Below are 14957 nucleotides of genomic sequence, written 5' to 3' on the forward strand. Positions count from 1 at the left end.
GGTCATCATCGGACCATTAGAGCACTCAGTCTGGCGGTTTAAGTAGAAGAATTCCTTGAAGAGAGCAACAGTGGGCTCTACTTGCAAATAAACTTCGCAAAAGATTTGGAAGTGGCAAAGGTTTGTTATTGAATTCAGGCCTATGTCTCGAGGATGGAGATTGCAATAGTGTAAGACGTCGCGAAAAAATTTCGACCCACGCGGAGTAAAGCCTCTGAGGATATGATCAGTAAAAACTATCACCTCTCCTTCAGCAGGATTTGGGACATTTTCTCCTCGGCTGAGTAGCCAGCCTATCTCCTCTTGAACTGCCAAAAGACCTTAATCTACATAGTCCTTAAGCATTTGTTCAATGATCAAGGAAGGCCCCAATTGCAAAGAGTGGTCTTTGCCATATTGAGTTGCCTAAAAGACAATAGAAAGGCGAATTATTTAATAAACATGAAGATAAGTCGCCCAAATAGTGGTGAGTTAATTAAAACGAGGCAATTTCTGGAACTTTGGCGAGTTATAAATATATTGGTGAGTCGCCCAAAAAGCAATGGGTGGGTCAATTAAGATTCAGGATTGCTAGAATTTTACCAAGTATGGAGCAAACAAGATTCAGTGTGGAGCAGTTATATTTACGGATCTGAAGGTGGTTCAGAAAAGAAAAAGAATTACTAAACTTAAAAAGTTGTGGTGGAAGAACTGGCAAGATATTCATTGTTTCTAGAAGGAAACAAAGGTTGTTTAAATTTGAGATGGCGCTAAAACTGCTACCGCAATACCTCTCTGATATTTTCGGATCAAAAATAGCTTTTGTTCGAAGGATATGATGAACTACAATGAACTCCAACGAACTCTATGAACTCAAGTGACCTAATGCAGATCTGAGAAAGGAGTAAAATAGTACTTGGTTGAGGTGGAGAAAAGCGGAGGCATGCCGCTGGATCTCAACGGTGACAAGGCAGTACTATGACTTTGACTGAAAAAGGCAGGCATGGTTCGATGGATGTGGCGGAGCTTTGGCTGCGACGGACGTGTGAGGAAGAAGAAGAAGTGGAGGCGACGAGGTAAAGTGAAATAGGCGGACCCCCATGCCTATTTATAAGGAAAAGGAGGGAACGGTAAAGTCACATGCGAAGACCAAGGAGGCGCAACAAATTCCGCAGCAAAAGGATGCCTCGATTTTTGGAATGGTGGATTTATACAAAGATCGGCTATGACGTCATGAGGATTTTTCTGAATTTACAAAAGTGACATCATCTTTTCTTATGGCGGGTTATGAAGAGTTGTTCAAGGTTAAGCATTCAGAAGAATCAAAGAAGGTTCGCCAACCAGAAGGATTGAAGATTGACATGAACAAGTTCAAATCAATCTGGGGCCTAATGTTGGGGATATAATCCCACAGTGTAACCCGCCCTAGAGTGACCGGGTTAGGCTGTTGGCGACTTAACAGTTAGGCCTTAGAAAGGCCCAAGCGATCAAGATGCAGGGCCAGGAAGGTGACTTACGATATGGACCGGATAGACGCCCAACGATAGAAGTCGGCGTGTGGCCCAGAAGTGTAAGCCGCCTCATGGCGACTTACTGAAGAAGGCAAGGCGACTCAGAGCCGAGATCGGTCTCGGAGCATGACCCGACCCAGACTCTTGTGAAGCCTAGTGCCTCGACCTGTGTATATAAAGGCGAGTCCCTACGGGGGGGTAAAGTTAGGTTACAATCAATCGATAGCTAGGTCAAGCGAATCTGCTCTCTTGTAATCGATACTCAAGCAACACAACACAAAGCAGGACGTAGGCTTTTACCTCGATCGTGAGGGGCCGAACCTGGGTAAACTCGTGTCTCTCATCCCGCTCAACCTCTACAAGCTAATCACTATAGTGATGGCCTTGCACCTTAGTCCTTTCACTAGGGCATCTGTCGTGTTAAAACCACGACAGGAGTGGACCGCGACTCTTCTGTGTTCCTCGTCTTTGAGGATTCTCTTAAATAGGATGGGCGGGTATCCAATCAAGCATGGACGTGGGCTGCGGCAGGAAGACGCTCATCTCCCCTCTTATGTTCGTCACTGCCATGGACCCGTTACAACAAATCCTCGATGTGCCGACGAGAAAGGGTTTTCTCCATAAGATCCGAGGAAGGGGATCATGGTGCGGACCTCTACTTACACGGACGACGCGGTCGTGTTCATGGCTCTGATCAAAAGAGATGTCGATAATCTTACGGTTATTCTGACAGACTTTGGGGAGGTCTTGGGCCTTTGCACCACCTTCCTTAAAAGTTCGATGGTCACCATTCGTCGCAACCACCTTGACTTGATGCACATCACCCAAAGTTTGTTGGTACATCTAGAGCTTCCTTCCTGCTGCGCCACTTGGTGCTCCCCTTCTCCGTTTGGCAAGTCAAGTTGGTTGACTTGCAATTCCTTGTGGATAAAGTGGCGAGCAAATTGACAATTTACGAGTGTCAAAACATCACCACCATTGGGCGTGTGACCCTTGTCAAGTTTGTGACTACTTCCCAAGTGGTCTACTTAATCACACCTCTTGTCATTCCACCAAGCACCATCCGCATCATAAACATTCTCGAGAAGGCTTTCCTTTGGGCCGTATCAGATAAGACAATGGGGGGGGGGGATGTAAGGTTAATTGGGAGATTGTTTGTCGACCACAAGAATATGGTGGGCTTGGGATCCTCAACACTAACAAGTTAGCATGTGCTTTGGTTTGGGATGGCATGCGTATGAGTGGAAGGAGCTGACGAAGATGTGGTTCGAAACGGGAAACCTGTGTGATGAGGAGGATCTAAACTTTTTTTATGCCTCAACCACCATCACCATTGGAAACGGCACGAACACCCCCTGTTGGGATTCTCCTTGGCTCTTGGGCGCAAGCCCAACTGCATTATTCCTCTCATCCATAAGGCCTCTTTGCAGAAAATTTGGAAGGTGTCGGAGGCCCTCAAAAATAACGCATGGATCCTTAAGATCAGACCTTCCGCCATTGTTTCCTTTGAGCACATTCGACATTTTTTTCACCATTTGGATGCTTTTGCATGAGGTCCATCTTGATGATCTCGCTGAGGATGATATTTCTTGGAAACATACGATAAGTGGGCTCTACTCGGCGGCCTCCATCTATAAGGCACAGTTTCTCGGCTTGGTGCTCTCCCCCATATGGACCAAATGATTTGGAAAGTTTGGACCCCTCCAAAAGTCAAGTTTTTTTTACTTGGTTGGCTCTTCAGGACATAATTTGGATTGTTGATAGATTGTTCAAATGCGGTTGGCTAAATTCTGGTCCTTGCCCCCTGTGCACACGAGGGTGCAAGAATGTGGGCTTCGTCTTTTCTTCTCTTGCCTCTACACCCCGAGGCTTCAAAACTTGGTTATTGAAAAATCCACATTGTTGACATGGACACCTCTTCATGGCATTTGATTTAACCAACTGAGGAGTGGTGGGCAAGCACAAGCGTCGTGGGCACCCTCAACGGAAAAGCCAAGGTTTCACTTACCATGCTTGTGTCATGGGCGGTTTGGAATGAGAGAAACACATGAGTTTTGCGGCATAAGAGCGCCCCGTCACTAATCTTGCTAAACACTATCACAGTCGAGGCGAACCTTTGGGTCTAAGCCGGGGAGAAGAAGTTAGGGCCAGTCTTTTGCGCGAGTTATCATTCATGTGGCACTTTGGGTGTGCGTTGTAGCAAACTCTATTCTCTCCTTATTTAATAGATTGGGCTAAATTTTTGCCTCCGTTTAAAAAAAATGGTATCTGAATGTTTTTTTTAAACACGCAATTGTGTACCGTATTTTTATAGAAGAGGAGAACAAAATTTACAAGAGTCCACACGGCGATGCGAACATCATCATGGGAGCACCCACTCCACAGAGTGGTATCTGATTGTGAAAACGAATTTGTGTGTCCTTGCCGGTCACTGTCGGTGCACACTCGGAACGACACAAAAGGTGAGCAGATACATTGCAACATCTAACATGACAGATTTAGCTCTTTTTTTCTTCTTAAGGGAACAGGGCAGGTTCAGCTAGGCACGTCCACTGGGACGCAGCTTCAGTGACTTTATGAAGCTAAGTCTCACCATAACTAAGTCCCTTTTATCAGCCGTTTATTAAAGATCCGACGTACGAGATTGACCTATTTTTCATACTGAAAATTTTAAAGTATTTAGAAAAAATTGAAAAAATTCCAATAAATCATAAATGTTTCATTTTGTATTCTAGGAAAGTTTCAACCCATTTGGATGTATGGTTTGTGATTAAATAGCCTTTTGAGCTTCAATAAATAAAAAATGTGTATTTGTAAGCGATACATCCAAATGGATTGAAATTTTCACGGAATACTAGTCGAAATATTTATGATTTATTGGGTTTTTTTAATTTTTCTAAACACTTTGACAAAATTCATTTGAAATATGGATCAATCCGATACGTCGGATCTTTAATGGACGGTTGATAGAGGGGGTTCAGTTACGAAGAGACTTGGCTTCATGAAGTCACTGAAGCTGCGTCCCGTCCATCTATATTCTATATCTATACTACTATTAAAAAAGCAAGCATGAATTATCCTAAAGCCACACAACAAATTATACACAGGATAACCAGAACCTTCCGATTAAGTCAACTTAGACATATCCTGCTGTCCATATTATATCGATAGTCTGATATTGAAATGAACGTCTCAGATTGAATGTTCTGCCGAGCAGACGTCCTGCCGCTCCGCTTCCTTCTACGCGGCCCCGCCCATTCCCTGATTTCTCGGATGGATTGCAACTAATCATGATTCATTCCCCGATTCTTCTTTCTCCATGCCCCTAATTCCCTCAAGAAAAAGAAAGAACGGATCCACCATCGCTTCTCCCTTCCCCTACCTCCGAATCTGCCCCGAGTTACCCTGCCTCCGGTGGCCGCCCGCGCTCTTGCAAGCCGCCTACGGCCTCCTCTGCAGGTCAGCCGCGCCCGGCGCGCTCCTCCTCCATTCCCTATCCCTCTCCTCACTAATCTCTCTTCTTCTTTCCGTTCCCGAGCTGCAGGACGCCATGGCCACGGATTAAAGCTCCGTCGGACTTTCGCTCGCGACTGCCGGCCTTCTTCACGACCAGATCGACGACGGGGACGACCGGATCTGCCCCGCCACCTTTCATTTCTGCCTCGCCTAGCAGCACTGCGCATCTGCCCCACCTCCCCAGCCAGCGCAGCCGCCCCTCCGTGTCTGAGTCCCTGTGCTGGCCACGCCCACCGCCTGCCCAGCACCGCTCTCCCGTTGCCTTAAACAATCCAGCTCCACCACTAATCCATGCCCCTGCCCCGCGACTGAAGAGGATCAGGTGACAAATGTAACAATTTATTTGAATCAAATGTGATTTTTCAATTGTAAATGTACGATAGTGCCAATGTTTATTCTATCTGTGTATCATCTTCTGTTTACTTCACACGTCTATTGCACAATATCCCATTTCTGAATGTTATGTCTCAATTTCACATGCAGTTCATATATTGCATTGTAATAACACTTTATTTCTAACTTATAAATCGGAATGTAACAGGTTCATTGTAAATCTGTGACATTCATTCTATATGAAATATGATATATCAGCTTCGGACAAAGAAGTTCAACCTACCACCTTATTTTCTTGTTAATGTATTTTAGTCAAGCTATCTTAAGTGACTTGTTCCGGCGACGGTCAAGAACTATCCTGGACAATGTTAAACATAGATAGCAATGCATATTTGCCCTGTTCCACATGCATTACAGTTATGTTGGATCCTTCTGAATTTCATAGAAGCACAAGCTGCTAGCATAGCGGTGTGCAGGGGGGAGGCCTTGAGCAGACAGGTGACTGCGTCGCTGGGGCAGCGGATATGAGGCATATCTGCAGGCAGCAGATGGTAGGCAAGAGGCACATGGCAGTGTGGCGAGATGGCCAGTGGCTTGCTGCTGTTGCGAGAGGGCTACCTAGAAGATGGACATGAAGAATATGGTGCCAGCAATGGCAAAGGGGAAGGCAGGGAGTGGTAAAGTGAAAGGTATATTTCCTTTTGAATTTCTGTATTTGTGTACGTTGGCAGGGGAAAACGATAGTGTGCAACCCTGATTTTTATTCCTGTCAGACTTTCAGACAGTGTACACTAGAGTGATATTGTGGTCTTTTCATGCTGTAAATTGCAGATTTGACTAGACACATCGGCTTAATTTTTATTATTATGATCGTAGTAGTATTTTCATGTTGTAAATTTCAGGTTTGACAAGATACTTTGGCTTAGTATACGAGATATAGATACTCCACAACATGTGTATGGTCGCGTAACTCTTGGTTCTCCTAAATCAGCCTTCGATCACATGAAGGTATACCCCGGTGCAGGGTATGTACATAAACTAAGTGCAAACGTGTAATCTATATGTATTCTTTTCAATGGTAATTTGATATTTGGCTTTCCAAACTAACCTTGCAATTTAGTTAGAAACAGTTAAGTTCTTCAGAAATCCCTTGAAACATTCTCAAGCAAAAGCAAACGAAGGGCATACCAGTTCCTTGCATACCAGTTCCTTTTTAATACGAGCCTCAAACTTATTGTATTCTTAAATCTAAATATGTTCCCATTGTTGCATCATTTAGCTGTTCTTTATTACCTCATCCAGTAATGTTTCTTTCGTGGTTTCGCTGAATTAACAAAATAGTTTTTATAGCTTATTTGTGCAGGTATATGCTAAGATTGTGTGGGCAATATGTCTCTTTCATACTGCTTATTAAAGTTTGATGGATTATGGTTGGAATGTGATGCTTATCTGCTCATTTTATTTTCTACAGTTTGTGATAAGATCGGATTTGAGGTGTGTTTATAACGATCACATAAATGAAAGGCTGCAGGAAGATTTTGGAAATGGCAATGGTGTCAACAAAGACATGAGACAAGAGGTAAACACTCTTCTATATGTTACCCTCTACTATTTGATTGTACTGTTGAAATTGATTTTGCGACCCAAATATGGTGAGTAGAATTTTACCTTATATTTTTTGATTACATGTGTTGCACATTGGTCTATATGTACCCCTATCCATCTGGGCGAAGAGTTCCAACTTTTGAGAACGGACATTGTGCAAAAGTTTGTTCTTTCATGCTTGCCATTCATCCCCGAACAGTTGTGACAGGAATTGCAATACTGTAGATCTGTACATACGCGAGTGCTGTATGACAACTTCATTATGAACTGGTCACCTCGAAATTTGACAAGCATATGAGATATGTGTAGTAATTTGTGTATGCATTACAGCTTGGACTGACGGCATCGACTGAAAAATCGTCCCAACCATCTTGGAGACAGCCAGGCAGGTGTTGCGAGCTGTGATGCCTGAGGCACCCGCCGAGAAAATGGTGTTCGACATGATGATCAAGGAAGCGCAGGGTATGCTCTTCTAATTAGTTTGATGATTTCCACATGTAGTAATGCTACTCTGAATGTTTTTGCATAACAATCTGAAGATTTTTTTATTGAAATCTTCGTGGTGGTTCTTCCAGTTAAGTTGAGCTTAAGACGCAGTGATTCTGGTGTGAAGTTTCCCAAATGCATTTTCTAATACAAAATTTCTTTTTCCAGATATAGACTCTTTTTGCTAATAAATATGCCAATCTGAATTCGAAGTTAAATAAAATTTGTGGCCTTCTGTTGATAGATGGAATTACACGCTGATGGACTGTGGGTTTCTATTTTTCTTATAGAAACAGAGAAACCGAAATTATGTTTGCAAGATGGTTATCATATATTCTAATTCAGACACAACTGATGATACAACAACACTCTTCGCCAAATTCTAATTCAGTCGAGCGTATCTTAGCTTGGGACCATGCCCGTGCAACAGTTTTTGTCATCTTCATGCCCCATATAAGTTGCTTCTGTCATGCATAGAAGACAAAGACGCCACCGACAGCAGCGACACACATAGTGAGGTCATTGCCCGACAGGATTTTTCTTTGAGCTGCCTGGAGACTTGCTTTGAGCTACTAGGAGACATCCAGTGTTGGTGTATTCTCCCTTCATTTCCCTTGTTTTTTCATTGAAAATCTGAACATATGTAGTTGATTTCCAGATTTCGATCGCCCTACAATATTTTTGACTTAGTTATTTGTACATAGTACGAGCTTGAATATTGAATAAGCAGATCTATTAAATATATGAATAGAATTTTGTGCATTAGTTTGTATGTGCATTTGCACACATGCATATGATTATTCATGTCAGATTTGTTACGTGCTTTTTTTGCCACCAAAGTTAGGTGCACCTCCTTATTTTCAGATTATGATTTGAAGCCTTTTTTGAATAGTCCTATTTGTATTTGGAGGATTGTATCTATATACTATGTTAACAGGAGATGTAATCTCATTTATTTTCACATTAATAATAAGTGCCTCTTCAGTATATCAAAACAATATTTCTCTATGGGGAGCCTGCAGTTTGTGATGTTGTAATTTTTCTTTGGGAAAATACACTACAGGAAAAAAAATCTATGCTGCGCACCTGAAAAGGCAGATATGTACTCGGCATAGTGTTTGCTGAGTGTAAAACTCTATGAAGTGCACTTGGCATACACCTAGCATGGCGTTTACAGCATGTATTTGTCGGTTTTTGAATGGAATGTTAAGATTCTTATGTTTAACTATAATTTATCTCCGAAAGCCCATTATAGAATATTTATATAGATTCCCATTTATTAAAAATATACTGTACATGGATTTTAAATTTCGGGTACTTTGACCATATTCACATTTAAATTTAATGAGGGACACGTGCGTTGCACGTGCACGGTTACTAGTTGGGCCAAGTGGGCAACTTGCTGGTACTCGAACAGCACTGTATCTGTATGTGTCCTTGGGGGCCTCGTCCGAGGTCTTTGGTCTTAAAGAAAAGTCCCTTTGACAATTTAATAGCAAAGAGACCGAGTGAGACTCATACATTGACTTGGAAGACTGGCCATGGATGTCCACACACGAGTGAGTGAGCACCCCGGCCGGCAGTACATATGTGCTCGTTGCTCACACCCTTAACACACAGTTTTAGTACTGATCTACCCCGACCCCGAGGACCTTAGCTCCCATGGAGAAACTCCCGTTCTAATAAAAGATGATGCCAGGCTAGCAAATAACCAAGAGTCTCCTTTTAAAGTGGCGTAATTTAAGCAGAAAATGCAATTTGATACTACATCTGTACCCTGTAAAATTGGCAGTCTCCCGCATAGCTTTGGTCAAGCCTGATAAAGCAAGGGGAGTGAAAGATGTTCTGCTGAGAGCTGCACAAACTGGTGAAACATCTGAAAAGGTAATACCGTAATAGATACGTGGCACATTCCTCTCTCGTATGTCAAATATTCGGTAGAAGTTACTTGTAAAAACATTGCATTTAACATTGCATTTGCTGGTCTGTAGGTGTCTGAAGAAAGGCTTATCTCACTTCTGAAGCAAATCAACACACACACAAGCAAACAAACCAAAGTGGCGGTAGAGTCACTGCACATAAGGAAATTTACTTAGCTTCCAGTAGTGGGTTTAGGCTACCTTCATTAAAACCCGATATGATCTGAGGTGCAAATTTTCAGAGTAACATGCTCATGTGTAACACCAAACTGTTGCTGACATGCTAAGTTCATGATGGAGGACTGGACAAGACTATGTCGATTGAAGAAAACTAGGATCTGCAACTTATGTCAAAACAGAACCTAATGGAGGATCAAGAATCTGCAAACTTACTTGTATTGTTACAGTATATGAAATCAAAAACACTAATACAGAAATGCATCATTATTTCTGAATCATGAACTTAAGCGTCAGCAAAGCATTCAGCGATTCCCATTAAATTCAGCAAAAGTACTACTTGAAACAATAACATTCAGATAGATTAGCAACTTCAGTTCTCACAACCAACGAGCCAACGAAGCGTTGGCAATCATCCAGCACAGAGAGGACCATTCCTACCACTAGTCGGAGATACATAAGCAGAGTCAGCGACCACTAACAGAAGAAAACAGCAGCCAACTACATCTGTCATAACAAGCGACGCAGCGTCAGTCTAAGAGGAGGTGAACTTGGTGACAGCCTTGGTGCCCTCAGAGACGGCGTGCTTGGCGAGCTCGCCGGGGAGGACCAGGCGAACGGAGGTCTGGATCTCCCTGGAGGTGATGGTGGGCTTCTTGTTGTAGCGGGCGAGCTTGGCGGACTCGCCGGCGAGCTTCTCGAAGATGTCGTTGATGAAGGAGTTCATGATGGACATGGCCTTGGAGGAGATGCCGATGTCCGGGTGCACCTGCTTCAGCACCTTGAAGATGTAGATCTTGTACGTCTCCACGCCCTTCTTCGCCTTGCTGCCCTTCTTCCGGCCCCTCGTCTTGGCCTCGCCGCCGGCCTCCTTGGACGCCGTCTTGCCTGCCGGCAGCCGCTTCTCGGCCTTGGGCTTCTTGCCCGCGGGGGTCTTCTCCGCCGCTTTCTCGACCTTGTTCTCGGCGGCCGGCTTCTTGTCTGCCTTGGGGGCCATGGCTGCCGCTGGAGCTTCGAAGGTGGAAGTGGGAGTGAGGGACGAGGTGTTTGGCTCGGAGGTGGGGAATTGCAGATGTGAAACGAGGCTGGGGGCGGCGAGATTATATGGTGTGGAGGAGGTGCGCGCTGATTGGTGGAGAGGCCGGTGCCACGGATCGATACGGTGAAGTGATATCAACCGTTCGATGCTGCTCGGGATGGACGGGCCGGATGCGCTTTGGCGCGGATCGATGACGTGGGCGAAATGGTGGGCAACTGGAAATTTTCTCCGTGGCTGACGGGAATTCTGTGGTTCTCCGGGTACTGCACTTGGGTCCTACTCCCTCCGTCCGGAAATACTCGTCGGAAGAATGGATATATCTAGATGTTTTTTAATTCTAGATACATTCATTTTACTGCATTTTTCCGATAAGTATTTTCGGACGGAGGGAGTAGCTGCCAGTGATACAAACTTGATCACGATCCGATCGTAGGCCAGCAGCCATGTGTGCTTGTACATCTTGGCCTGGAGTCGATGCAGGCCAAGCGGGATACCTTGTTTTTGAAAGGAAAAATATCGTCTGCTCGTTCATTGTAAAGGACTCTATATTGTATGTTTTTCATTTGCAGGATATATTGTACTCCATCTGTCCGGAATTACTTGTCGCAGAAATGAATGTATGTAGACATATTTTAGTTCTAGATACATCCATTTTTATCCATTTCTACGACAAGTAATTCGGGGCGGAAGGAGTAGATATTAACATTTTGGAAGGAGTGAGAACAGTAAGCTGACCACAAAAGAGATGCAGCTCCGTAACGAACAGCCCCGCGTCATCCGCATGATCAACTCGGGCGGCGATTCGGATCCCTTTTTTTTTACAGTTCCCCATGCACCTTCCCTTGCCGTCGTCGGGCTCACCCGCGTGGCTGACGGCGGCAGCAGGGTTTCATTCTCGTGGTAATTTGGACGGCGTTTGGCGAGATGCACACAACAACTTGGATGTTGTGAAGGTGGAAGTTGCAGCGACGGCGGTGGCGCTCCACATGGGGCTCAATCCGGCGGTTGTGTAGCTATTGGGTGGCTATATCGACACCAATGTGTTGTCCGTCGTCACTCATGAATGCCATGTTCACCAACGAAAGCAGCCACCTGCGGCGCCGTCAATTCCTCGGGACGAGCACATGAACCGCGCTACTCTTCCCCGCCATGGAATGGAGATTTGCCCGCGCTCGTCGGGAATGGCCGCCTCAGGTGGAATCCTCCATCCGGGCAGCCTAGTGGGCGCATGAATAGGGTGTGGAAATCCAACCTGGGAGCGCACTCATGACATGGTTGTTGCCCTTGGGATGGATCTTTGGATCGGGGCGTGGCAGGTTGTGGCAGTGGCCAAGCGCAATTATCACGGGCGACTCCCGCATCTCTAACAAGGAAGCGCGATCATGGTGATCTTTCTCTTGTGCTCAGGCGCAAGCTTGGGTGGCGACATGAATCTGGCCAACATGTTGATGAGCGGTCATCAACCAATGGTGGTCACCTGGGATGGGAATCTGTATAATCCGTGTTCATAAGCGAGGACGGCGAAGATAGTGGTTGTGAGTGGTGTTGTCGTCTTAGCAGATCAGCCTCGATTGGCACTTGGGAGGACGGTGCAGGGTCTCTGGATTGTTTCGAACTCTGGATTTGGCGGTGTCACTACTTTCTCCCCGTCAAAGACTTCTTACAGTGGTGGCAAGTGGCTCTTGTCGAGTCTCGTTGGTCATCGCACACCATAAGGACCAAGCCCATATGCAACTATTGTGATCGAGGCAAGTAAAGGAGACAACATAAGTTGACTTCGACTTGGTGGCACTACTCGAGTACCCAGTCTTGAGCTCCGGAGTGAAAAATTTGCTCTGGTCCTGGTTGGTAATACCTGGCAATGGCGGCGTTCTTTGCGTTGTTACCATGATGATGGCATTGCTCGGATTTGATCTTCGTGGTGAAACCCATGATCTGACTTTTGGTGGTTGGATACGGCGACGGCGACGCTTGTACGTCGTTCCCTTCCTAGAGATGTCGCTTTGGGTGAACCCTTCCCGTAGTCCTTTCATTGTCAAGAGATGGTTAGCAACGATCATCGGTGTTGTATATCTTCAACTGTTGTCTTCATTCCTTTGGGTTTTTTCTCCCTCCACCTAGGCATGGCTTTGGTCTTGTATGACTTTGATTTTTGCCAGCGTGATCGGTTTAGGGTCATGGCTTATAGGCATGGTGCACACCGGCGGCCATAGATTCATGTGGGGATGGTGTGCCTGCACACTGACAAAACCCTGGCGGGCTCCTTCAAACACCGCAAAGTAGAGCCAATCCTCCATCTGCTCGCAGACTGCCCAAGTAAAGACAACCACGGTCTCAAGGTCGGAGCGGGACCGTTGGTTGCCATGAAAGAGCATGCCAACAGCAACCCCAAGCGCACCGCGATCCTCTTCGTCGTCACTACGACCTCTCGAAGCCGGGCCTCCACATCATCGTCTTGAATGTCAGCGAGCGGGGCTGCGGCACGTGGGTACCAAAATACATGAGACGGGATTCACCCAACAGGAAGAAGAAGGATGGAAAAGACGACCACTTACCTTTAGCTATGACCACCAGTCTCGGCAATGTTTATGTGCCTCCGCCAGCTGCAAAGACACCTCCTCATTATCCTTCTAGAGGCACACAACCTTCTCTTTGTGCCCCTAGTCCAAAGAAGTATGATGTGCAAGCTTCGTCTTTAAAGCCCCAAGCTCCCAACCAAGCGTGCCCTAGTGATCCTTGCCACCCTGCAGATCGTTGCGGGGGGTACGGTAGGCTTCCTAGTCCTTCAGAAGGGAGGCCTCCAGGTCATGTTCATCGACAACATGTCGTCCAGCTCGCACTTTGCAGTCCACATGGCCTCCTCAGCCTCCGTGCGAGCCTTAGTGGCCTCACTAAGATCGTGGGGGATGGCATTGGCCTCCTTAGGGTCTGCAAAGGGCAAAGAACTCAAGGTCCAAGACCAAAAAACTGCAAGGGGTGTATGCCAAGCTAAAATAACATAAATAAGCAGGGGTGGCACTCACATATGGCGCTGTCATGCAAACTATGCAGGACATCGACACCTTGGCACCAAGAAACCATTTGCTTATGCAGGTTAGCAACCTTGGTCGTGAGGTCATAGTTCATCTCAATAAGAGCCTGCAGCAAGCGACAAGCATCCAAACAACTATCTAAAGAACTGCAAAACTTACAAGGACCAAGTACAGCTCCACCAGCGCGGCCATACTCGGTCCCGGGGGCTACTAACACTTACAGGGCATAAAGCTTGCCTTAAAATGGGGCTCTACTAAGAGCCCCACCTCCTGCAGTCCACAGAGCAAGCCAGAGCCATTGTAGGACCTTGTCACCAGTTCCCAATGGTGCCGCGAACTCCTTGGCTCCCCGATGTGTCCGCACGTCAGTCCGCTTTTTTAGGTGGGTGGGGTGTCTGGTAGCACCTTGGCCTCCGACGACAGCTTGGTCAGCGGAGCCCATGACCGCAGTTTCTATGGGGGCTTGTTCACAAGGCAGATAGGCCGTCACCAAGCCCTTGCACGTAAAACCAAGATTTGTGCTACTCTCGAACAGATTTCAAGAGATTGGTGGTGAAAAAACTTGGAGTAGGGATGAACTGGCGGACGGTGCGCCACTCATTTGGACGCAGACCCAGAAAAAGTGCTGGAACAACTCAAAATGAGGAGTTGTCTCGAGGAAAGACTCATAGAAGGTGATGAAGTAGGGTAGGGGTTATGGCATAGTGGAAGGTGGGACACTAGTAGGACTCCAATCCAAAGGGACACTACTGGGACACAATCTAGCTCTCGCTCTCGACGTCCTTCTACTAGGCTTTTCCTACATGTGGCATGATAAGCCAGGGGAGTGCTTGGAATGTACTCGCAAGCTCACAAACAAACCAAAAGCAAGCAAGCAAGAACAAGGTGCACAAGTAAAGCAACTAAGTAAAGACTTTCATAAATAAAGCTAACATTACTATTGCATGAATTTAATCTACTTGTTTAGCATCCAGTGGACCTTCTTCCAGCATGACTCTCGATCATTTGGCTTACCAAGGTGAATAGTAGTCTACTAAAGCACTAAAACTTAAAGTAAATGAAATTAGGTGCCTGGCCAAAATAGTGTGACTTAACGCGAACGGTGTCCCATTATCGAAGACTCGACTATTCAAATAGTTTCAACACACACTCTGTAGAGGTCGTACACTTTACCCACACCTTGGATGTTAGTACAACAAACCTCACTCATAGCATGGCCCTCTAACTGTAACTCTAACCTCCCGCAGGCAAGCCCTGGGAGAGAGGATATTGAAAGCACAAGTGCTCCTTGGGTGATTTTGGTAATTAATGTCAACATATCTCTTGTTGGACTAATATTTTCATCTAGTATATTTCAGAA

At 45.6% G+C, this 14957-nt stretch overlaps 1 protein-coding gene and 2 long non-coding RNA genes across 5 annotated transcripts; 2 read left to right on the forward strand and 1 right to left on the reverse strand.

Annotated features, from left to right (window-relative positions):
• The first annotated feature begins 4728 nt into the window (after window positions 1–4728).
• LOC119349302 lies at window positions 4729–7294 on the forward strand. Of its 3 annotated transcripts, XR_005169336.1 has the most exons (6): window positions 4733–4949; window positions 5035–5328; window positions 5785–6028; window positions 6242–6364; window positions 6811–6918; window positions 7275–7294. It is a non-coding gene; the product is annotated as an uncharacterized LOC119349302 (long non-coding RNA). The 3 variants fall into 3 exon arrangements; XR_005169334.1 differs by having other exon boundaries at window positions 4729–4949; window positions 5035–6028; XR_005169335.1 differs by having other exon boundaries at window positions 4730–4949; window positions 5035–6028; window positions 6242–6347; window positions 7275–7291.
• Window positions 7289–8248, forward strand: LOC119349303. The gene is made up of 2 exons (XR_005169337.1): window positions 7289–7406; window positions 7721–8248. It is a non-coding gene; the product is annotated as an uncharacterized LOC119349303 (long non-coding RNA).
• Window positions 8249–9819: 1571 nt separating this feature from the next.
• On the reverse strand, window positions 9820–10596 carry LOC119349301 (histone H2B.2-like). The gene has a single exon (XM_037617322.1). The coding sequence runs from the start codon at window positions 10521–10523 to the stop codon at window positions 10062–10064; it is 462 nt and encodes a 153-aa protein (XP_037473219.1). The 5' UTR covers window positions 10524–10596; the 3' UTR covers window positions 9820–10061.
• Window positions 10597–14957: the final 4361 nt, after the last annotated feature.

This window comes from Triticum dicoccoides, chromosome 1B (assembly GCF_002162155.2).
Source record: "Triticum dicoccoides isolate Atlit2015 ecotype Zavitan chromosome 1B, WEW_v2.0, whole genome shotgun sequence".
In the NCBI taxonomy this organism is placed as follows: domain Eukaryota; kingdom Viridiplantae; phylum Streptophyta; class Magnoliopsida; order Poales; family Poaceae; genus Triticum; species Triticum dicoccoides.

Coding starts and splice junctions, on each gene's coding strand:
- LOC119349301 (XM_037617322.1), bottom strand. CDS start 10,523: ATGGCCCCCAAGGCAGACAAGAAGCCGGCCGCCGAGAACAAGGTCGAG.